Source organism: Anguilla rostrata, chromosome 3, assembly GCF_018555375.3.
Source record: "Anguilla rostrata isolate EN2019 chromosome 3, ASM1855537v3, whole genome shotgun sequence".
In the NCBI taxonomy this organism is placed as follows: domain Eukaryota; kingdom Metazoa; phylum Chordata; class Actinopteri; order Anguilliformes; family Anguillidae; genus Anguilla; species Anguilla rostrata.
The window spans coordinates 67,733,595-67,758,038 of NC_057935.1; the positions used below are offsets into that span (position 1 = coordinate 67,733,595).

General features: G+C 49.1%; 2 protein-coding genes across 2 annotated transcripts in view; one reads left to right on the top strand and one right to left on the bottom strand.

The window, feature by feature from the left end:
- The window catches only part of abcb6a (ATP binding cassette subfamily B member 6 (LAN blood group) a), a 31,066-nt gene extending 20,613 nt beyond the window's left edge, over nt 1-10,453 (top strand). Inside the window, exons 16-20 of the mRNA XM_064329450.1 lie at nt 2,575-2,749; nt 3,155-3,267; nt 3,556-3,650; nt 6,062-6,130; nt 7,687-10,453. Of these exons, the coding sequence (XP_064185520.1) occupies nt 2,575-2,749; nt 3,155-3,267; nt 3,556-3,650; nt 6,062-6,130; nt 7,687-7,837 (603 nt within the window). The 3' untranslated portion in view covers nt 7,838-10,453. The remainder of the gene's footprint in view (nt 1-2,574; nt 2,750-3,154; nt 3,268-3,555; nt 3,651-6,061; nt 6,131-7,686) is intronic.
- Nucleotides 10,454-10,622: 169 nt separating this feature from the next.
- si:ch211-67e16.11 (uncharacterized) lies at nt 10,623-23,863 on the bottom strand. The gene is made up of 7 exons (XM_064329453.1): nt 22,756-23,863; nt 17,062-17,295; nt 16,760-16,930; nt 16,544-16,675; nt 15,077-15,246; nt 13,217-13,453; nt 10,623-12,860 (listed from the first exon to the last, which is right to left on the bottom strand). The coding sequence occupies exons 1-7, from the start codon at nt 23,240-23,242 to the stop codon at nt 12,672-12,674; spliced, it is 1,620 nt and encodes a 539-aa protein (XP_064185523.1). The 5' UTR covers nt 23,243-23,863; the 3' UTR covers nt 10,623-12,671.
- Between the last annotated feature and the right edge of the window lie 581 nt (nt 23,864-24,444).

A 24,444-nucleotide genomic window follows, 5' to 3' on the forward strand; every position in this document is an offset into this window, starting at 1 on the left:
CCTGGTCCTTGTTTTAGGCTAGCCCTGGTCTTTGTTTTAGGCTAGCCCTGGTCTTGTTTTAGGCTAGCCCTGGCCTTGTTTTCGGGCTGGCCTGGTCTTGTTTCGGCTAGCCCTGGTCTTGTTTTCGGGCTGGCCCTGGTCCTGTTTTCGGGCTAGCCCTGGTCCTGTTTTCGGGCTAGTCCTGGTCTTGTTTTAGGCTAGCCCTGGTCCTGTTTTAGGCTAGCCCTGGTCCTGTTTTAGGATAGCCCTGGTCTTGTTTTAGGCTAGCCCTGGTCTTGTTTTAGGCTAGCCCTGGTCTTGTTTTAGGCTAGCCCTGGTCTTGTTTTAGGCTAGCCCTGGTCTTTGTTTTAGGCTAGCCCTGGCCTTGTTTTCGGGCTGGCCCTGGTCTTGTTTTCGGGCTAGCCCTGGTCTTGTTTTCGGGCTGGCCCTGGTCCTGTTTTCGGGCTAGTCCTGGTCTTGTTTTAGGCTAGCCCTGGTCCTGTTTTCGGCTATCCCTGGTCCTGGCTCTAGACTCTTCCTGGATCCTCTTCCAGGGTCCCTAGTTGGCCCTCCTGGTGATAATGCCCTCCCTTTTCTTCCACTTTTCTTTTTTTTTTGTTTTTGTTTGATTGCAAGCAAAATCTGTGACCCACCAGATTGTAGCATATGGTTTCAAAAAAAAATAGAATGTCGAACCATATGTGCAATCGACGGCTCACTACTGGTTCAAGTTAAGCCGAAGAGCTGTCTGCAGTTCTGTGTCCTTGGGCAGGTCTCAGCTGCGTTCGAGATGCGTCAGCAAACAAGCTTGTGTATTACATTGCATTGCTGTGGATGTCTGTTTCTACCCGTTTGACTTTCACAGTAATCTGTTTGGCAGATCTCGGGTTAATTGGGTATTGACCGTGCTCGTTCCTGTTTTCGGTGTGTGATCTGAGGTCCTCGTCTCTCGGTCGATGCCGTAGATAAGGAGCTGCTCAGGACGGGGAGAAGCCATGGCTGTCGCAGAAGAAGATGGCCTCCCGCTGAAAGCTCTCTAGCATTTCAGCGACACATTTTTGAGTCTCCCCCCCCCCCCCCCTCACATTAAACAAGACCCCCTAAAGCCTGGGTTAGTGGGCTCTTAAGTAGGCTGTGTGTGAGTAGCTCTGGTTGAGCATCCCCCCCCCACCCCGATGTGATGAAAATACTTTGCATCAGCTGTCTTTAATGGGCTGAGCTCTGAGGTCAGACAGGTAGGGGTATGGATATGGTGTCCGTACCGTGTTGGCCAGGTAGGTCTGTGTATTGTAGCGCTGTAGATGCTTTTGTGACCTACTGTGTGGAAGGTGAGTCGCATTATTGGCTGCCTGGAAGCAGATCAAAGAGAGGTATTGTCCCTAAGGCTCAGTGCACTGTGGACCTGGGAGACATATGTGTACAGTGGTGTAGCCTACAGCCCTGCAAAACCACATTGCCCCATGCAGTCACTGTTAATAAAGTTAGCACCGCGTTCATGCTAGCCATGGCAATGTGTGTTGAGTCAGTGGTGAGAGTGTCGTCATGGTGATTTTCATATCAATTACCAGCATCTTTAAGGGTATTACACAAAACTGTGTTGACCAAAAACATGAAGAGCTATGTCCCACCAACTGAAATTTAAGTGGGCACAGCATCTCCCTTACCGAATCACTTTGGATAGAGGACGATTTGCTGAGTCACACCTCAGTCTTCCTGGGAAAACGATTCTTAGTTTTCTGTCTGCACTCATCAGCGTTCCATCAGCACTCCCGTGTTCCATATGTAGTCCTCAGTGTTCTGAGACGCTCTCCTCAGTGTTGATGAATCGCTCCTCGATGTTTCATATGTTCTCTTCAGCGTTCCACCGAAACTCTCCAGCGTTCCACCAAAACTGTTCAGAGTTGCCCTGGCTTGCCACACCACGAGTGTCTGCGCTCCTTGACATCGTGCTTTAGCTTCTTAGATGTCTGTCAGGGCCCCTGTGGAAGGCCATAGAGCAGTGGGAGGGTAGGTGCGCGGGGACCGGTGGGGGTGGGCTGCCCGCCTCTGCCCCCCCCCCCCCCCACTCTCAGCCCTTGATGTCAGCTGGCGCTGCCCTACAGCCTCTGCCCTCCCTTGGATCTCGGCAGGGGGTCGCCCCCACGCCCCTACCGGTACCCCGCCCAGCCTGGGCGTGCCGTCAGGGAGTTTGTCATCAGGCCTTGTAATTTGGCTCTCAGATCTCCGGAGCTATGGACCCCTCCTTGCCCCTTCCCCAACCCCCATTACCCCCACCCCAAATTTCACTTTTTATGTCTTGAATTTGAATGAAAGCAGCGGCTCCTGTCCCAGAGCCTGCTGAAGGTTTACAGCCCACCCGTGTTCAGCTCACCTGTGTTCAGTGCACCTGTGTTCAGTGTTCAGTGCACTTGTTGCTTTAGATGAAGTCTCTGCTGGAGTTTAATTTGGCTGCTTTCACGCTGGTGAAGGACAGTGGACCGGCATGTCAGCACTGAGTAAACGTCTCTGCCAGCCGGAAGATGGCGGAGTAGGGTGTGCACTGGTCTCCACTTCCGCGTGTCTTCTGTCTGTCTGTCTGTGTGTGTTCCGCTGCAGGTGAAGCAGACGTCGCTCCGGGCGCACATCGGCGTGGTCCCGCAGGACACGGTCCTCTTCAACGACAACATCCGCGACAACATCCGCTACGGCCGCATCTCCGCCACCGACCAGGAAGTGGAGGAGGCCGCACAGGCCGCCGACATCCACGACAAGATCCAGGCCTTCCCCGACGGTGCGCAGCCTCCGCCAGCGTTAGCAAGCTTAGCGCCGGCCGTTAGAATGCGCTGGGACGGCACGGTGGTGCAGCGGTTTGTGCTGTTGCCTCGCAAGGTTCTGGGTTCGAGTCCCGGCCGGCCGGCCAGCCAGATCCTCCCTGTGTGAAGTTTGCATGTTCTTCCCATGTTTGTGTGGGTTTCCTCCAGGTACTCCGGTTTCCTCCCTCAGTCCAAAGACATTTAGGCTCCTGGGCTCACTTGCAACGAAGATGTCAGTCTCGGTGTGGCTACCCTGGTTAAATAAAGGCTAAATAAATAAAATAAACAGGTCTCTAACATGGGCGGGGCCGAGTGCCTGCCCTCACGCAGCTGTCCCGGAGACACGCGGGGTCACCGGAGTCCCTCTCTGTCGCCCCCTGCAGGGTACGACACGCAGGTGGGCGAGCGGGGACTGAAGCTGAGCGGGGGAGAGAAGCAGAGGGTGGCCATCGCCCGCACCATCCTCAAGGCCCCGCAGATCATCCTGCTGGACGAGGTGAGCGCGTGGGGAAGGGGCGGGGTCGGGGGGTGGGGCTTAGCCGGTTTGGTTAACAAACCGTACACTTGAGCAAGGTACTTAACCTGCATTGCTTCAGTATATATCCAGCTGTATAAATGGATACAATGTAAAATGCTGTGTAAAACGTTGAGTAATTCGCTCTGGATAAGAGCGTCTACTAAATGCCTGTAATGTAATGTAATGTAATGTAATGTAATGTAATGCAACAGAGCTCTATGCTGTTAAAACGGGGCGCGGTCTCACGCTCTTACCCTCCCTGCGCAGGCCACGTCCGCCCTGGACACCCAGACGGAGCGCAACATCCAGGCCTCGCTCACCAAGGTGTGCGCCAACAGGACCACCATCGTGGTGGCGCACAGGTAAGCTCACCCGGCCGGCTGCTCGACCCGCGAGGCTCACGGTGCCAGCCATCGCTGCAGGCGACCGGGACTCTGGGACTCTGACACAGGGTTTACCTGAACACGATCTGGTGCCATGTCCGTGTGGACGGAGCTTGTGATTATTCTTGTGTGCTTCCAAAAAAAAAAGTCTGTGAGTTTATGAAAATCTATGGACGTACCGTATGCTGAGCACCAGCCCCGTCAGTGCATGTGACCTGGTTGATCTCTAAACACTTCGTATCTGTTTTGTCATCGCACCAGCAAAGGTGACTTTAAAACGAGATGAAAGGATATAAGAATAAACTTCAGAAGAATTCACAAAAGATGGATTTTCAATTCTCACCCCCTTATTTGCTGCTTAAACTGCCATCGCATGAAGGGTTAGAACATGAAAGGAATACAAATAAAAGTCCGTTACTTCACCGCTCTAAATCCCCGGGCTTTATCTGACAGATAACATCAGCTGTCGGCGGGGAGCTGGAGGATGCCGTCTCCCTCATTGTTGCTGAAGATCTGGGTCGCTAATTAAATTGGGACGGCCCGTCCTTGTGCCGGAGCCGAAGGGCCGATCTGCCGCAGATCCGCCGGCCCGAGGCGTTTCCATGGTTTCAGTGAACCGCGCGCGGTCTTTAGCCGGGTGTGTGAAGTTGGCTCGTAGGCGCTGCTTAGCGGTATGAAACCGCGCTCTGCCCTGGTCCCCCCCCCGCCCCCCCCGCCCCGGCCCCGGCGGACAGCTGTGACTGTAAGAGTTCTCGGTGTTGGGCTTCATCAGCGTCACTCATAAAAAGGCGGGCTGGTTAATATTTTACGCGGCTCGGCGCGGTTCACTCAGAGTTCCCCGCGCGCCCCCGTCGCCATGGCGCAGAGCCCGCGCGCGCCTGCTGGTGGTTACCGAGGTGTCGCTCCGCCTCTCGCTTTCACCGGGAGCCTGGAGGCGCGCGCGTGTGACCGCAACACGCCGACAGGCCAGGCTCGCCCCGTCCTCTCCTCCTCTCTTCTTCCTCCTCTTCCTCCTCCTCCTCTTCTCCTCTCTCCTCTTCCTTTTTCTATCTCTCTTCTCTTCTCCTTTCTTCTCTTCTTCCTCCTCCACTCTCCTCCTATTTCTCTGTCCTTCTCTTATCTTCTCCTCTCTACTCTACTCTCCTCTCCTTTCCTCTCCTCCTCCTCCTATCTCTATCCCTCTCTTCTGATCTCTCTGTCCTTCTCTTCTCTCCTCTCCTCCTCCTATCTCTCTATACTTCTATTCTCTCCTCTCCTCTCCTCCTCCTCTTCTGATCTCTCTATCCTTCTCAACTCTTCTCTCTTCCTCCTCTTCATCTCTCCTCCTCCTGTCTCTCTATCCTTCTCTTTCTCTTTGTCCTCTCTTCAGAAAGGACGTTGTGAACACATCCTGATCCGAGCCCGCGAGCTTTGATCCCGCGCAGTTTCCCCCGAACGCGGGGCTGCACTTTGATCTGGGCGGGGAGCGATCAGTGAAGTCCCCCCCCGCCCCCCCCAGCTTTGTTTGAAGATGGAGTGGGATCCGGCACAGGCGCCCTGAAGAAGGGGCGGGGTGTGGTTTACGGGATGGGTCGGTGGGGGGGTGGGGGGGGGGGACGTGGGGTCGGAGGCGGGTCTGGGTTGGGTTCACCTGAGAGCAATTACTGTAAAACACATTTTTTTGTCCTGTGTTCCATTGGCACACACGTGCAGCTGGGCCCAGTGTGGTTTTCTTGTGAGAATAAATCATTGCTTTTGTGAAACTTCACACAGTTATTGCCATTCCCTCAGACCGACCCTCCCTGTTTAAGTTCAAATCATTATCCTGTTGTTCACATGATGATTCTTGAATGTTTAAATGTATTTTACATGAAAATTCTTAGCAAAGAGCATACCTGAGACTTTTCATACCTGGCGCGTTTTCATTATTCATTCATGAGATTTCTCCACGTAGGCACGCACTAGTTAGAGTCGGAGGTGCTACAAGTTTAGCAGGATGCGTTATCCTGCGTTTCCTGTCCAAACAGTCGGTCCTTTAATGTGTGAGTTCTGTAATCTCTCCATCTGGCCCCAGCCCCTGAAGAGGAAACGCAAACCGCGCGTTTGTTGACGGAGGTGGTGCCGCCAGTCAGCGAGCCCATTATGAGATTAAATTCGGCCTAATTGTTGTATAAATAACACATTAGCGAATCAAGTTCTGACTCACCTACTGTCATATCAGCGTCAGGGAAGAGAAACGCTACCTCTCGCAGTCTAGTCGCTGCACGTTCAAAGAAACCGCGAGGAAGCACAGGGTCTTCTGGATCAAAGTTTACTTCTGTTAACATGTCTTCGCATTACAGAATATTGAACATTACATGTTTTAAAAATAAAGTCCTGGATGTTGATTGTTGGGCTTATTTGTGTTCTAGGCTGTCCACCATAATCGGGGCCGACCAAATCCTGGTTCTGAAGGACGGGCAGATCGCTGAGCGGGGACGGTGAGTACTGACCCGTCCACCGGGGGTGAGCCCAACACCGCAAGCCTTCTGATAGTTGTGTTTGAGCCTGTAACATTAAACCGGATTTAAAACTTTACCTTCCTCGCGTTCAGTATGCTGAGGATGTATTGGTGTAATGGTAAATGGACTGCATTTACATAGCGCTTTTATCCAAAACGCTTTACAATTGATGCCTCTCATTCGCCAGAGCAGTTAGGGGTTAGGTGTCTTGCTCAAGGACACTTCCACATGCCCAGGGCGGGGTTTGAACCAGCAACCCTCCCGACTGCCAGACAATCGGTCTTACCTCCTGAGCTGTGTCGCCCCATGGTGTGATGCCAGGTGTCGTTATAACTCTGTTAAGTTCCTGTTCGCTGAAAGACGTGCCCTGCGGAGAGTTCGCGTGATTGGCTCACAGTCTCTGGAGAGGCCTACCTGCGTGCTCGCCTGGGAAAAAGAGGAGGAGAGAGGTGTAAACGTATCCTGCTCCTCTCCGAGCGGCGCTATCTTCCGATCAGCGCTCGCCCCAGGCGTCTGCGTCCACGCTCGTCTTCACACAGGATGTGAGCTTTCGCTGACCGCGCGGGGGGGGCGGCGGGAGGGGAGAGGCAACCGCCCCCCCCCACCTAATGGCTCCGTCCCGTTTATCTGGCCCATGGGGGCTGAGGGTAAACATTGCGTTTGAGAGCCGGCGGTGCTCTCCCGTCTGATTGGCCCTTTGATATATGAGCCCCAGCGCACCCCCCCCACCCCCCACAATGGGCAGCGGTGCTGTAACCCCACACCGGCCCGCTGGACCCTGACTGACAGCGTGAGGTGCTAGCGCAGCTCTCCGGCTTTTAACCTGGGGGGGACCCTCGGACAGGGATACGCACGCAGGAAGGGCCGGGGGGCCGGGGGGCCGGGGGGGGGGGGGGTAAATGCTTTTAGAAAGATGGCCTGAATGGAGACACCGTTTCCCTGTCCTGAGGCTGTCTCTCACCTTCCTGACAGGTGTGGGACAGAAAAGGAAGGGGGGGGGGTCCTCAAAGTCTGGAGAACGAGTTGCAGGATAAAAATAAAATCAGGGGGGGTCAGGCAGGTGGGGGTGGGTTTACTCATTCATGCTTTTACGTTCTGAGTTTCTGAAGTGTTTTTTTTTTTTGTTCTCGACCTTGCCTATGCTTCCCGGGACTCGGTTTCAGTAACGCACGGTTTGAAGATGAAGTGTTTTTTTTTCGGGAGAACGGTTCCCACGCCTTCCTCCCTGAACGCTCAGAGCCTCCGTGCGGCTTCACGGCCTGTTTCCGCGGGAAACCAAGATGGCGCCGCAGCGCTCATTTCTGCGACCGATGTCATCTTCAAATTCACGGCTCAGCGAGCCTGACCTCAATCCTAACGTCCGTGATTAAAAACGAGCAGAATAAATAAGACATCAAACGCTTAGAGGAAGCGGAGATGTGACCACAGAATTGCAAGATTCACCACAAGAAAGTAGTTTTATTTATTTTTTTTGGTTAGTTTTTTTTTTTTTTTTTTAAACTGTCCCGTCCTGTCCCACTCTTCCCCTGTCCCAGGCACGAGGACCTGCTGGCCAAGGACGGCCTCTACGCCGACATGTGGCTGAAGCAGCAGCAGGCCCACGATTCCGACTCCGCCTCCGACACGGAGAGCAAGGATCAGCAGACTGAGAAGCTGCAGCCAGTCAGGAGCCATCCGGGTCACTGAGAGAGCCAGTGTGTGTGGAAGGGGGGCGGAGTCAGAACAGCCATTCGTTCTGTGTATATTTTTTTTTCTGATAAGGTGCCCGCTCAGATGAGACATTTGGACTGTTTCAATTTTGAGCTGTGTCACCTGCTTCAATATATTAGCATATATTTATTGGGTATTTTTGTATTTTTAATTTGAAACGTTTGCGAGGTAGTGGCACTCAGCTTTTTTTAAAGTGTATAAATTGTACATACAATCAGCTTGTGATTCATAATCTTTCCTCTTTGCTTCAACTTGGGATCGCTCAAGTGTACAATGCATTTTGGTGTAAAAGGGGTTCTTTATAAATACAAGTCAAGCTTTCGTTCTGAAACGTAGGTCTGTGATCGTGAACTTACAGTGCTTACAGCAGAATTCTGCCATACGGATCCCTTTTTATTTTTTTGGTTTTAGGAGAAGGAACTAGTAAAGCTGTGGTCAAGTCAAGTCACTGGACATATATATGTCTCCAGCAACATGTTCCTTTGTCTTTGCTGGACTCTTAGAATTTTCAGCAGAAGCACTACTCATTAAAATACAGTTCATATGCTGTTAAAGCACAATCGTAAATATTTTTGTTTGATTTCTTTAAAGAATTATGTTCTCTGTTCCGAGTTTTCAAAATGGACAAAATGACATTAGGAAAAAAATACTGAATTCATTGGGTGTTTGCTTTCCGCAGAAGCTGAGAATCAGTCGGCATTCTATGCATCAGAAGATCAGATTTTCTTTGCTTCGGCTTCTGGTCATGTGCTGCGTGATGCGTTTTGCTGCAGCTAAATCATTGGCTGGGCTATTAAAGATCTCCTACCTTTAGCATTTTGGTAATGATGTTAAGGTTAAGTTGTAATTATTAAGTCCCGCCTGAAAGTTTCATTGTCTGTCAGATTAACAGATAGAATGGATGAATTGTAGATGATTAGAGAACACAGCGCTGCAGTAGGTTGAAGTGGAAGGAGAGAGCCAAATTTGGTGAGCCAAAGAGTTTGAGTTTGAGGAGAGCCAAAGTGTTTGAGGAACTGTGTATGGATTTTATGAATTTGTGACAGACTGAAATTACGTTAATAAATTACCCTCCACAGCGTTTATAAAGATAAAAATATAACAATAAGGGAGTGAAATCCACTCAGGGAGTTAAGTAGCATAAACTTAACAGATGTTAGGCTTGTGAGAAGGGGAGGGGGGATCTGGGTTAGAATTATGCTCTCAGTTTATTATGTATGATTTTAATCCTTTCAAGAATATCTTTGATATTTCTTGTTCTCGCTCTGACCTGTGGTAGGTGTCACGTGTGAGAAAGACACAGCCTTCTCACTGTAGTTCTCTGAGTTTTTATCCTCATTGTATTTGTACCTGAACTATCATTTGTAGGAAAGCAGAAGCTTTGAGTGGACTGTTGTTCGTGTTGATTGCACATTCTCTGAAATTGATTATTTTGTGTCAGTTCAGTAATGTATGAAAAGATTTAGAAATGTTTTAAATGTGTGTGTGTGTGTGTGTGTGTGTATGTTTCTGAGTGTGTGCGCGTGTGTGTGTTCATGGCAGTACTAAGGAGGCATAGAGAGCGGCACATCTAAGGAACGATGTCTTCTGTTCATGTTCTCTTAATCTGTCTGTCCTCAAACAGGTCCAGAGGGAATTTAAAGAAGGGAAAGTGAACATTGGTTCTTACATCTACTTAGAACACTGCACTTATCTGTTAACCTTAGGGACAAGTCTCAAGAAGGGGAATAAAATATTGCAATACATTGTAGATGTGAATATTTTGGATTTTTCACAGCAGTGTTTTTACAAAATACTTCCTCATTTTTTTTTTTATGTCTGTCCATATATTGTGAAGTGTTTTCAGATTTTGATTATGTATTCATTTTCAATATATTGCAATATATTCTATTTTTTGTTTCTGGCACCAATGATCACTACTGGGAATAATGGCAGTGGTTTGAACATTAGTCCTTGCAGAATAGTGGAATCAAACTGACAAAGCTTGTGGTTGTCATTCTTCAGATGCTTGTATCAGAGACAGTACCTTTAGCTTATCCAGTGCTTCATTACGGGTGATTATGAATCACAGTTGAGTGGCCAGTGCATAAAACAAGGCTGTGCTGTTCAAAATGGCCTTATAATGAATGTAAGTGCTGCTCACTTTATTTCTGATTGTTAAAGAGAAAGGAGCTACAATAAGCACAATTTTGTACTAATTAAAATCAATGTTTCTGGGTTGTGATATGTTGAGCAAATCCATAGTCAGTGGCTTGTTTATTTGGAATTTTGTTTCTCACTGTTGTTCCAGGTTGCATTTGTATGTCAGAAGTGGAACCATTTTCCAGGTTATTGTGTTTCTCTTAAAGGTTAAAGTTGACGCTCACCATAGACTTTCAGCTACTTTCCTGGTCAGGTTCAGTGAATAAATGAATAAATGTAATGGGTTTTATTTATTTACAATAAATATGTTGTTTTGGAAAAATGTATGATTTATTTCTGTACTACTTGCCAAATATATTTTGAGATTGGAAATCAGTACATTTTGTTAATCAAAGAAAAAACTATGTTCCAATTGAATGACTTGGGATTATAACATTTATTCTGATTGTCGTCTTGCTCTTCTGTGACTTATGATTGTGTGTAGGAGTTTGGAACAACAAAACATGAACATATACGACCAAGTGCATTTATTTCCCTCAAGCATTAAACTGAAAGAATGTCGTGTGTCAACCTCTCGTGTATCGGTGGTAAAGATGTACTCGTTACAGACACAAACCTGCTATGTACAAAAGTTAATTTATTACAAATATGTACAGCCATCTACATGATTTATGGTTTAAAATACATAAGAGGAATGATTACTGTTGGAAAAAACCACGTGTACAATAAGCAATGAAAAAGCATTCACCGTAAGTCTTGGCGCAGTAAGACGGATATATTTACAGTGAACATAATCTTTCTACGGTGCATTCAGAAGACAGTTTGTTCAGGCTGCAGTGAAGTTTCAGCACAGGTGTGATGATTGCTGTATTTTAGTTCACAGCCCAGCGGTTGCATTGTGGCGTGAGGTGTGACTTCATGAAGCTCTTACGGTTGGTGTTTATGTTTGGTGGGAAAATGGAGGGTATGACTGACTGATGCCCCAAAAATTTAAACAACAATCCATAGAGACAAACTTTACATACGAAAACTCTGTTTGCGGTATGCGTGTGTTCACTTACGTGTACTAAGTAATACATGGATAAGAATACGTATCGTAATATATTTATAAATATATACACATACTGGTAAATCTGACCGCATCGCAGGCCTGTGTAAGATGGGGTGTGTCTCAGATTAAATGTTGCGTGTTTTGCTTCTAGCTGGTACACATATTTGGCCCCTGTATCCTGTTTAGTGTGTGAATATTTCCCTTTCCCGGTGTGTGACCCGTTGCTTGGGCAACATCCTGACGTGTGAGCGTGTAGCGCTGCCGTCGACCTCTCTGTGGTGGGAGGGGGGGGCCTGGGGCTGGCACCGTTCTCATGATTAAATCATTGTGATGTCACAGAGCACCGGGGCATTCTGGGGAGGGGGGAAGGTTTTGTCCTGGAATGTTAGCGGAACTCGGAGAGCGGGGGGAGCGGAGTGGTGTTGTCGCCATGTTTTTTAACGCGGCTTGCTCAGTGATCCGGCAAGAGCGCACTCTTCAAAGAGGCGATGCTGGCCCCCAGCTGAACCCCCCACGAGGCACCGCAGCGCTCTTACGGGACACTCCCCGCGGGACGCCCGCTAACTGCGTATCGCTGGCGGGAAGAGGGGTGGACGTGATGCCGCGTGGAGCGTAAGTATCAGAGACACCCTCTCTCTTCTTTTCTTTTCTTCTGAAGTAACGTTGTACATTTTAGGTCAGTGCCGCCTTGTCAATGTCCAGGGAAGGTCGATGCATGTCAATAAGTGCGTACATACGAAAAAACAATAAAATGCAGAACTATATGTGACAGGGAAATTTTTATATTTCCATGCTGCGGGGCTGATTGGTTGGTGCCGGAGTGGACACTGAACCTCCTGGTTTATTGCGTTTGGAATTTGTACTCTTATTACTGATGGCACTTCTTATGTAATGGTGTTTTTAATGTTTCCCTCGTTCCCAGTCAGTGAACTCTTACTGTATGGCCACTATGTGGAGTGAAGTCCTACTGTATGGCCACTATGTGGAGTGAACTCTTACTGTATGGCCACTATGTGGAGTGAACTCTTACTGTATGGCCACTATGTGGAATGAACTCTTACTGTATGGCCACTACGTGGAATGAACTCTTACTGTATGGCCACTACGTGGAGTGGACTCTTACTGTATGGCCACTACGTGGAGTGAACTCTTACTGTATGGCCACTTTGTGGAGTGAACTCCTACTGTATGGCCACTACGTGGAGTGAACTCTTACTGTATGGCCACTATGTGGAGTGAACTCTTACTGTATGGCCACTATGTGGAGTGAACTCTTACTGTATGGCCACTATGTGGAGTGAACTCTTACTGTATGGCCACTATGTGGAATGAACTCTTACTGTATGGCCACTACGTGGAGTGAACTCTTACTGTATGGCCACTACGTGGAGTGGACTCTTACTGTATGGCCACTACGTGGAGTGAACTCTTACTGTATGGCCACTTTGTGGAGTGAACTCCTACTGTATGGCCACTACGTGGAGTGAAGTGACGGGGACATCTTCTATAGGGGGCTGGCATGTTGGCATGAAGGGGAGTGTAGAGTGAGTGAGTTTCCATGGTGACTGTGTGTGGTGGGCGTGTTTCTGACGTGCGTTGAAACGGGTGCAGGGCTGCTCAGTGCCTCCTGTCCTCCGGCCGACGCCGGCTCTGGTACCAGAGTGCCGTCGGGAGGTTCTGGCAGCCCATGTACTCCCGGCGGATCTCCGCCTTGGTCAGCGGGGGCGTGGCACTGCAGGGGGCGCCGGCGAGCGTGACGTTCAGGAGCGCCGCCGCGGAGTCTCCCAGGCGGGGCGCGGCGGGATCCTGGGAGGAAGAGGAGGAGGAGGAGGAGGAGGGATAGCATGAGCAGGAGGAGGAAGAGTAGGAGGAGGAGGAGCAGGAGGAACAGGAGAAGAGGAGGAGGAGGAGAAGGAGGAAGAGGTGAAGCAGGAGGAGCAGGATGAGAAGGAGGAAAAGCAGGAGGAGGAGGAGGACATACAGCCAAAAAAGAGGGGAGGAGAAAGATGTGATTGACGTGCGTTTGACATATTTGCTGTATTTATTTTCACACGAATGTTCCCAGACTGCATTCCACAGTCGCGGGCCAGCCCTTCTCCCAGTACCCTAACGGCCACTCCATTCCCTCGTCCCCCTCCAGTCTCATTTCCCCCTGTCCTCACCTGGCTCAGGTGGTCTATGAGACACCGGGGAGGGTCGGAGGATCCCCAGTACTCGGCCATCTCCGTCCAGGGGAAGTCGACGAGCAGCGCCACGTTCAGGTGCTTGAGCGACCCCTTCAGCCTCTTGGCCAGGGCGCCGCTGTAGCTCTGGTCCACGAACAGCAGGACCCGGCTGGCCCGGCACCCGGCCAGGTCCGCCAGCAGCTCGCCCACCGAGTAGCGCTCCTTAGCGTCCGCCTGAGGGGAGGAAGGGAGCCGCCTCGCGTCAGAAAGGAAAGATGGCCGTACGCTGAAATATACGCTCCCAAATTAGTACATTCATTACTGCAACGTTTCAACCAGCAAGGTCTTTATCATGTCATTTTGCCTGACGAAGACCTTGCTGGTCAAAACATTGCGGTAACAAATTTACTCATTTGGGAGCATCTATTTAAGCATCTGGGCATCTTTTCTTTCTTACGTTTGGCTGTTTATTTTGTCCTGCGCCTGAGCCCAAACTGGGTTGGATGTCCCCGCTAGCCTATTGCCCCTGCTTTCAGAAAGCAGTCACATACATGGCTGCCGAGATCCACAGCCCTGTTTTAATTAAAAGCAGTGCTAACGGAAGCCTCTTACATCCTCTGCACAGAGAACACAGCTCAACGGCTGCTATGCAGTGTCCCCCTCCCCAAGAGCAAACCAGCCTCGCCTCTTAATCCAGAAACATATTTATCGGATTTGTAAATATTGAGCTAATACTCGAAGCTCGGTCGACCGGAGTGGAGGTCTTAAGTTGCCTTCAGGATTTGACTGTCTGGCAAACCGCTGATCTTGTGTGGCCCCTTGTCTCCTGCGAGCCATTGTCCCGATGCCCCTGTCAGGGGATCAGGTTGTTCTGTTTTGTCCCTCGAGGGTCTGCGCTCATTGTTAAGGGGGGGGGGGGCGAAAAACGACTCCGTCTGGGACCACGGGGGAACATATGGCGAGGATTACTGGACACCTTCCGAGGGGAAGGTGGACTGAAAGGGGGGTGTGGGGGGGTGGTGTGGGGGGGGGGGGGTCGAGCGCGTTTGAAAAGGCAAGAAGACAATATAATTAAAAGTGGGCGCAGTCCGGAGAGAGCCGCATTAGCAGCAGATGAAAGAGAGGTTTTACAGGGGGGAAAGATTGTGAGGATTTTTTGTGAAGGTTCACAGTGGTCGAGATTAGGGAGCGTGTGTGTGCGGACCCGTGCGCGGGTTTGTGTGAGTGTGTGTATGTGTGTGTGTGTGTGTGTGTGTGCAGCAGGTTGCTTACTAATGAAATTGCAGGCTCAGGGGCAGCTTTTGTTTCTTTTTCTCTTTGTCGTCTAACTCAATCCCTCTCTCCTTGCTCAGAACAATACAGAGATCAGCACCGCTGCCTCATCCCCGGCTCAGGGGATACAGCGCTAGTCCGCGTTGCGGTACGGCGTAACCAGCCAGTAAACAAGCAGGCGTAACTTCCTCTCACACGGTCGAACGCTTCCTTGTTTTCCCTCAGACCCGCCAACAACAGCTTTGAAGTGGTGGCGGTGACATACGCGCGCGGGGCGCATTGCGTTCGTTCAGCGCCACTCCCGCGTTTTGGGGGGCGGCGGCCCGATTGGTCTCCTCGGCCTGTCATCCCCATCTGCCGCTGCGTCTGTCTGCAGCGCTGACGTCCGGCCTCCTCCCTGGCCTGAGCCTCAGGGTACACACCTCACCCGCGGGAGGAGCACTTCCAGCTTTCTGATGCGTGTTTAGTCATTCAATTCAGCCCCTTTTTTTCCCCGTGTTGAGGATTTTATTTCGTTTTTGTTTTGCTTTTTTTTGGGGGGGGGAGGGGAGGGAGGAGAGGGGAGGGGGGGGGGGTTCCACTCACGATGCCGTTGTAGTTGCCGTCCCACAGCAGCATGGTCCCGTCGTTGCGCGTGGGGCTGTTGAGGTACAGCACCAGGGAGTCCGCGCAGTGCTCCTTGCGGCACACGTGGGAGACGTGGTTTCTGATCGCCTCCTTCTCCGTGGCCGGGTACGCCCCCTCTGCGCTCTCCTCTGGGGGGGGGGGGCGGGGCGGGGGGGGGGGGCGTAGGTTGGTTGGTTGGGGATACACAAGCAGACATGAGACACGGGGAGGCAATGAAAAGCAAAGCGCTCAGTGGTCGCGCTACTCTGAGAGTGATTATGTGAGTGTACAAGAGATAAAATGTCCGCTGTCAGAGTTAACGTACTCTGTATTAGATTAGGAAATTCTTTTTCACAGTAGGTGCTCACATAACGCAACAGGCAAGACATACAGAAAACATACAGAATTACACAAAATACAGGATTTAAAGAACACTTACTTACAAGGGGGTCGCACAACAGAGACAAAGGCATGACTTAACATTCTACACACCCCAGACTGGGTTTCTTGTCACCTAAGCAGAGGTCGCTTATTCAGAGCTCGTACGGCTGTGGGAACAGTGCTGTCTGTCTGAACGTTTTGCTGTGTGTGTGTCCCCCTCTGAGGGCACTGGTAAAGCTGCTGGTCATAACGGAGACAGGACCTGCTTACTCCAGCGTATTTAGTCACGCTGTGGAGCCAGACACTGACTCAGCCTTTTCCTATTGAATATTTTCTATTTGGTTCATTATTCAGGTAACGCACACGATCGTCCAGTCAAACAAGAATCATTGCTTTGATTTCTGTAATATTCGGCCCTATGCTGAAGCTGGCATTTCGTAGAGTAAGAAAAGGTGAGAGTCCATGTAAGGGAGAAGGCAAAAAAAAGACATAAATATGTGAGACAACAGAGAGCAGGAAGGAAGGATGAAATACAGAAAACTGGCTAAACCCATTAAGGTGTAAGATCAGAAATATACAACTAGAATGTTCTTAGCATTCTAATGCTGATGTACGTCGCTCTGGATAAGAGCGTCTGCCAAATGCCTGTAATGATGTAACAATCACTGCTGGTAACTGGAAAGCAATGGAGTGCTAGAACGCTGACTGAATTTTGAACAAAAGCATTCCGAAAAACCCACTCTTCAAAGGATAAAGGGAAGTGCTCGCCACAGATGGCTGAGCTATGGGGTCTTTTCATGAATTCTTCTGGCTACTCTTCCAGGTCTTAATGGCCTCCTTTCCTCTTAATGCTCAAAGACGCTGCATCGTTAGCATTTTCTGGGGCTGCCTACCCACTTCGACCCCGCCCACCCCAACCCTCTTATTAGGTGATCTATATCTGCCGCGGTCTAGACGTCACCTCCCAGTCTAATTCTCAATGTGGTGGGAGGGATTAGGGAGTGGCCACCTTCACGCCCCCCCCCACCCCCTTTAGAGACACCCACGCTGCCCCCGTCTTCTCACCTGCTACCTGTCTGCTGCCGGCAAAGAAGGTCTTGATGTGGTCCTTGTGGAAGCCGTTGCTCCTCAGCATCCGGTAGAACAGTCGCAGGTTCTGCACGTGGTGGAGGAAGGTGATCTGCTCCTGCCAGCCCCCTGCGCACACGGACGGAAGCCTCAGTGAGAGAACCGCCGTCAGGCTTGTGCACGCCTGCGTACCTGTCCCGCCGGAGGGCTTACCCGAGAGCAGGACGGCGTGGTCGCAGGTCTGGTAGAGGCGGCAGGACAGGTGCGTGGCCAGCGGCTGCTGGTGGCAGCGGCGCGTGTTCTTGTTGAGCTCGCAGCTGGAGGCGGGCGCGCTGGGGCTGGACATGGGCAGGAGCCGCGGGCACGGGGCGAAACCCGGGTGATCTGCAGGGGTGGGGGGTGGGGGGGGAGGGGGGGCGACGACAAGAACGCAGGCTCACGCACGGGAGACGGGCCAGGGGGGATCGCGCGAACGCGTCGCCGCGGCGACCTGAACGCCCCGGGGGGGAACTCACCCACGCAGTGCAGTCGCTGTGTCCGGTTGCCGTCCCGCACTCCCACCACCAGGGGGAGGAAGTGTATCTCGCAGAGGCCGCCGCTGCGCTCCGCCCGCGTGGCGTGCGCCCCCGCCCCCGCCCCCGCCCCCCGGCGGGCGCGGCTCTTCCCGCCCGGGCGCTCGCTGCGGCTCTGGCGCCGCTTCAGCTGGTTCTGACAGCGGCTCTTCAGCGCCAGGGTCAGGCACTCCTCACCTGCAACACCGGACCCACCGGAACACAGCCACACAACCGTCAGTGAACAGTATAATATACAGACACAACATCACAACACAGCCACACAACCATCACCAGGGTCAGGCACTCCTCACCTGCAACACCGGACCCGCCGGAACACAGCCACACAGCCGTCAGTGAACAGTAAAATATACAGACACAACATCACAACACAGCCACACAACCGTCAGTGAACAGTAAAATATACAGACACAACATCACAACACAGCCACACAACCATCACCAGGGTCAGGCACTCCTCACCTGCAACACCGGACCCGCCACAACACAGCCACACAACCGTCAGTGAACAGTATAATATACAGACCCAACATCACAACACAACCGTCACCGAACATTATAATATACAGACACAACATCACAACACAGCCACACACCCGTCAGTGAACATTATAATATACAGACCCAACATCACAACACAGCCACACAACCATCACCAGGGTCAGGCACTCCTCACCTGCAACACCGGACCCACCGGAACACAGCCACACAGCCGTCACCGAACAGTATAATATACAGACACGACATCACAACACAGCCACACAACCGTCACCGAACAGTAAAATATACAGACCCAACATTAGAACACAGCCACACAACCAATACCGAACAGTATAATATACAGACACAACATCACAACACAGCCACACACCCGTCACCAAACATTATAATATACAGACACAACATCACAACACAGCCACACAACCATCACCAGGGTCAGGCACTCCTCACCTGCAACACCGGACCCACCGGAACACAGCCACACAGCCGTCAGTGAACAGTATACTATACAGACACAACATCACAACACAGCCACACAACCATCAGTGAACAGTAAAATATACAGACCCAACATCACAACACAGCCACACAGCCGTCACCGAACATTATAATATACAGACCCAACATCAGAACACAGCCACACAACCATCACCGAACATTATAATATACAGACCCAACATCAGAACACAGCCACACAACCATCACCGAACATTATAATATACAGACCCAACATCAGAACACAGCCACACACCCGTCACCGAACAGTAAAATATACAGACACATCACAGCCACACAACCGTCAGTGAACAGTAAAATATACAGACACAACATCACAACACAGCCACACAACCATCACCGAACATTATAATATACAGACACATCATCAGAAGGACCATACAACCATCACTGAACGCTAAATATACAGACACATTACAGCACCACCACACAACTGTCATCGAACGCTAAAATATACAGACACACCAGAGCATAACCGCACAGTTGTGATAACACCATATTAGAGACACAACGTCAGAACACCATGCCACTGTGACACAACATCACATGCAGTGCCGCTGTCCGATACTGTTCTGCTGGAACATAACACATAATAAAATAACGAAACATCAGAACACTAAGCCACATAACTACTAACACAAAACACCAGGACACATCATTACATAATGACTGAGTCAAAGAACATCACAAAGCCAAACTCAGAGGCATACCCTAGATTTACACTGTAAATCAGCCACGTAAGTTATATAATATCACCACAACACTAACCACACAAGATTCACACACACATCGCAACACAGCCACATAAGAAACACCATGTCACACTTGGCTACGTCAACCGTACCACAAAGTCAAAAATGCCACTCTCCACAACAGAGTTAATGTCAACATAGCATGATAAATGACGTCAACAACACAGCAGTCACACTGTGTTACAGAAGATGGAGGTCTGCCAGCTAGCAGTCATGTTGCCTGTGAAGTACCTGTATCTGAAAACATATTCTACAAATCCAATCCTACTGCTTTAAAAAAAGAAAAATCCTCATAAACAGGAGAGACAAACTTAGGAAAGATACTGAACAGCAAACATGCTGGCAGGACATATCCTCAGGGTGCGTGTATGTGTTTTAGATTTGTCTGCATTAATCTGAGTGAAGCAGTGAGGCACAGACAGAGGTTGTGAGTGCATGGATATGTGTGCGTGCCTGTGTGTGGTAATTACTGATTTAACAACCCAGCATCCCTGGCATTCCTTTGCCTTATTTAAGTGAAGGCCGTGGTTGGTTTGATTGAGGCTGCTGGACTGCGGCTTTTTATGGAACCCAGATTTCCCCAACTTCACGATGTGTCAAAACCACGGGCAATGAGTCAGAAAATGTTTTTCTCCTCTTCGTCAAGCTGCGTAGCCTTTGGAACTGTAAACAGAAATGGCTGCAAAACTGTCGTAGAAAAAGCCACAGCAATAACTGAATAAAGCAGTCAGGTTCCCAGTGATGGTTTTGACGTGTGGAACTATACACTATGCCAGGGTCCATTTCCTCTCTGTAATGGCTTAATATCACACACATGCACACACATACACCACACAGATACACACACACACACCACACACACATGCATACCCCCCCCCACACACACACACACATACACACACCTCCTTACATCTTCAGACAAGGTGGCTGAGAGCTTGGACACAGTGCAAGCCCAGAACACAATTCCAGATCTAGGACTAGCACGAATAGTGGGAAGCATAACGGCTCGCACTCCTTCTCTCCCTCTCTGTTTGTTCTTTCTGTGCCTTCTTATGTCCTCCTGTTTTCCTCAGCCATTTTCCCCTCTTTTTTAACTTTGATTTGTAACAGACCGACAGATGTCCCTTCAAAAAAAACCCCACACCCTCAGACACAACTTCTCACTGTAACAAGCAGCTCAGCGTGCATCGTTGTCAATCGCTCGATAAATTGCGCTCGGTCAACATTCCTTATTTGGAAAAAGCTCTTTATTCAGAGCTGAGCGTGTCACGCAGACCACGCTCGGCGGCGCAAGAGCAAAGAGAACCTCGGGCCATCATGTGACGTCTAGAAAAGAGGCAATACTGTTTACACAGGAGTCAGAGGAAGCGGGAATGCGTCTCATCATCTTTGTCTCTGCGCTCGTGTCGTGACTTTAAAAGGCAGAATCCCAATACGGTGGAACGCGTGGCGCTACAAACGGGCCCTTTGGATGGCAGCGGCTCGGTCGGCCGAGCCAATGGAAAGAGGCGGTGTTGATATTGTAAATAAAGAGAGTGGATGTCGGCGTGTTAGCGCAAGCAACCCTGCCGGGCGGGACCCTGGATGGATTTCCCCCTTCTGATGAAAGACAAGAGGCCAGTGGTTCGAAGGGGAAGGGAATGTAGAGCTCGGGGTGAATGCGGATGTTTAATGTCGGGGAGGGCGGGGTGGGGGGTGGGGGGTCAGAGACAGGGTTGCAGAGTCAGAGGGGGGTCAGGCACAGGGAAAGGCAGGCGGTACGGGACACGGGCTGTCCAAATGCAGAAGGGAGGAGTGCCTTTTTTCGGGGGGGGGTTGATGGGTGCTGAACCCACTTCTGAGGACAGACAGCCCTCAGGATGAATAATTGACAGATCCTATTGCGAATGCATGACTCTCGTTCTGGCAGCCTGTCTGCCCCCCCCCCACCCCTCCCTCTCTCTCTCCGCTCTCCCTGAGGGGGGGTCAGGGGGAACTGCCAACCCCTCAGAGCTCTCCATCCGGCACTCACACACGGCAGGAGCTGCACTTCTGCACTGCTGTCCCTGCATCCCAGTGCACGGGGAGAGACAGCTGCACGAGAATCCAATATACTGCAATATATTATAAATATGTGGAAAAATATAATAATAAATACATTTCACATATCCTGAAAGCGTAATACATTACCAAATCTTTAAGTGGAAATAATTAGTATATTTCCCAATATATTATAAACTGTTAATAATATATATTTTTTTGTATATTTTACATTAAATTCCAGTTGCATAAGGGGTGGTGAGAGGAAAGGGCTCTGCAGATTGCATTGTGTTCACGGTGATTTCTCGTCCACCTTTTCACGTAACATTGAAAATGATTTTACCCTCATAAGCAGTTCCTGCCATTTAAGGGATTTCCTGGATACGTAATGCATTTATCGTTAACAAGTTTGCATAAATAAATGTCCTCAGCAGTCAAGCAAAGGATGTGATGTTACTTCCGTTGTATTAGTACTGTGCACAGGTTCTCTAGTGAGTTTGTTCAGTTCTCAGGCGATTTAAGATTGGCCCGGAGAACAGACTAAAAATGCAGTCTGCTCTTCACAATTCACTCTGAAACATTTCTGCGCTGAGCTTCTTCCACAACATTTATTGCTGTTATTATTTTCTCAGATTGACCACTAGAACACCAGTGTGCCGGTGAAGATCTGAACAGGACCCTGGCAGGATCTGCTCCTCTTCATAATGTCTGATTTAGAGGAGACTGTATGAAGTCGGTTGGGCAGTTGTTTCTCAAATACCCCGAACACAAATCCCCCCGTGCAACCAGGGGATCAATTTCCTGCCATGGCACTTTCCGTACTATGACCCCATCTCCATCTGTAACTCTCTCTCTCTGACTTTCCCCCATTGGAATAAAGTGGAAAATCTACAGACAGGGCACTGTCTGTTCTTCATAAAATAAATGATTGAATATTCAATACAGTTCTGAGACAGGAAGTGTCTGTAAATTGCTTATCCCCAAGCCCATCATCTGTGCCTATTGCACGCATTAATGGTTATCATGAAAGTGAATTATGTGGTGGTTATTTACTATTTGAACTAAAAAAGAGGGGCATTCATAATAAACAGGTCTTTCATAGCTCAGAATCAAACATGTTTGGCCTCTGGCTACCAGAAATCAATTATGTTATCTCTTTTTGGCAAAAGCACATCATTTCCTGCCAATGTTTATTGTGGTGAGATCCATATTCTATTTTCGTTAAGCTACTCAGTGCGTCCACGTGCGACGCTTCGGGGATGGAAGGGGAAGTTTTGCTGATTGGAAACAGATGGCGAAGCTTGGGCCAAAGACCAGCTCCTGCTTCCTGGCGTGCATTCGCTAAAAATCCAAATCCCAATGCCTTGAATATTCAAAAGACTGTCTGAACAACCATATTAGTAGGACACAGGTAAGAATATTATATGCAAATTAAGCAAGTCTTGAGCGCTTGTTTAACATGTGTTTAAATGCATATGATATATCATGTGAAAAGTATATTCTTACTGCAGCAGAGAAAACAGCAGAATAGATGAGTATTTAAGAACAATTTAACCCATTGTTGTCCCACAGGTTGTCAGGCTGAAATTGATTTTGTGCTCTTACGGCGCAATTTCAGGCTACATCCTTCTGATAAAACATAAATTTAGGTATTTGCTGGCAAGTGAAGCAACTAGTAAAATATAGTAGTGATTTTAAAAAACCTGTCTCTTTTACAGGTGTCTGTATGTATCGCTTACACACGCGCAATTACTATTCCGCATTATAACGACCTACTGATTGTGTGTACACCTAAAATTACACCACAAAAGAGTGTACATTTAAACTGATTATTATAAAAAACACTTACCTATGAAAATTCCATCTCTATGTCCACATTTTTTCTTGGTCACGTTGAAATCGATATAGAAAAGGACGACGGGGTGTCCGAAACTTTCGCCCGGACTGGGATCCAACACCAATACTGCGTCATGCGCAGTGGACCCAAGGTAAAAGTCCTGGTGCCTCTTGCCGTCGTCCAGAACCGAAGCTATCGCGTATCCTCCTTGTTTGGAAGCGAGCAAACCAGTTGAATACGAGTCGGGGAGGATCGCCAGTACTTTTTCGGAGTTTGGTTCAGAGACGTAGACCGCCACCCCGCTCTGGTGAAGGTGGGACAGCCTCTTGCATTCGCTCTCCGACAAGGAGGAAACCCTCCGGCATAGGTTAAGCTTCAGGTACTGGAATCCAGCTTTCGCCCACCGGTCCAATCGACCAAACTTTATTTGAGAACCCCGGCACTCCGCCAGCAATAGAGCGAAAATCAGTAGAGACACACGCATCGACTGAAACCGCATGCTTGAGATGCCTTAAATAAGCTATAGAGATAAATTCCGATTTTGTGCTATATGCAAAATTTAAGATACAAAAGAAAAAAAAGATTTTCGTGGACGATGTAGCCTACTTTTTCTCTTCAAAAAGTTTCGCTGATTTTTATTTATTGATTTAGCCCAACGCGGGACGTCCAGTCGTTCGGGAAGAGCAGTTAGGTCATGAGAGAGCGATGCCTCTTCGCTGGCTTGTCAGATTGAAAAGTTGCGACTCTCTTCATTTAAGGGAGACTTCAAAGGGGTCAGACTAGCATCCAGATGGAAAGTAATCTGCAATAGTGACTCTATCCCACAGGCACTGACATGCCATGTAAACACGGGGGGAGGGGAGAGGGAGCCAAGTGCGGCATGTGGATGGGCTCCCTGTCAAAATAAAGGCACCGAACCCTTGGCGCGCGGCGCGCAGTGCCCGGCACGTCGTCCCCCGGGCACAGATGTGGGAAGCCGGAGACGGTGTCCTATGCATATACGAGACGTCTCCCTGAGATGTTTGTGGAAAGTGCATGACTTTGAAGATAGAGGAAAAAGCGGAAATTCGATCAATAAATCACATTAATTATCATATTATTTTGCGTCAGTATTTTTAGAGGAAACTGACAGATGAAATGCAAAAGGAGAGCGCAACACCTGTATTGTTACTGAAATCAAACATTACCGTATATATTTGTTATTACTAGCCTTCCCCTATTAGGCCATTAGGCACTTGCAATTTCTTGTGTTAAGGCAGCATTCTCCGAATACCCACCACAAGCGCAGAAGTTAGTGTCTTAGGCCCCCTAGAGTTATTTGAAGAGAACAACAGTCATCTAGACCTACTCACCATGAAATACTTTTATTAACCACCAATTTCAGGTATAATGAAAAAATATAGCATATCAAAAATAATGGCAGTAATTGTTAGCAATTAGTACCCCAGTAATTATCCACTGCCAGTTATTGATTATAATTGTGTATTACCATGCTGTATGAAAGTTATTTTTATTCTTTTTTTCTTCTATACATTCAGCACTAAAATCAAAACAATTTAAAAGAACTACAATATAAAATACAACACTATAAATAAGACAATGTAAGTGCGGTATAAAACAAATATAAATTTAAGAATACTGACTAAAATAATATAAAATAGTGATGATGATAATAATAATAGCCTAATAATAATAATAATA

What these genes read in the sequence shown, in the direction of transcription:
- si:ch211-67e16.11 (XM_064329453.1), bottom strand. Translation starts at nt 23,242, where the DNA reads ATGCGGTTTCAGTCGATGCGTGTGTCTCTACTGATTTTCGCTCTATTG. An exon ending in TAGAGATGGAATTTTCATAG is followed by an intron (nt 17,296 to 22,755) that starts GTAAGTGTTTTT and finishes CCGGTGTTGCAG; the next exon opens with GTGAGGAGTGCCTGACCCTG. An exon ending in TCATAGACCACCTGAGCCAG is followed by an intron (nt 12,861 to 13,216) that starts GTGAGGACAGGG and finishes TCTTCCTCCCAG; the next exon opens with GATCCCGCCGCGCCCCGCCT.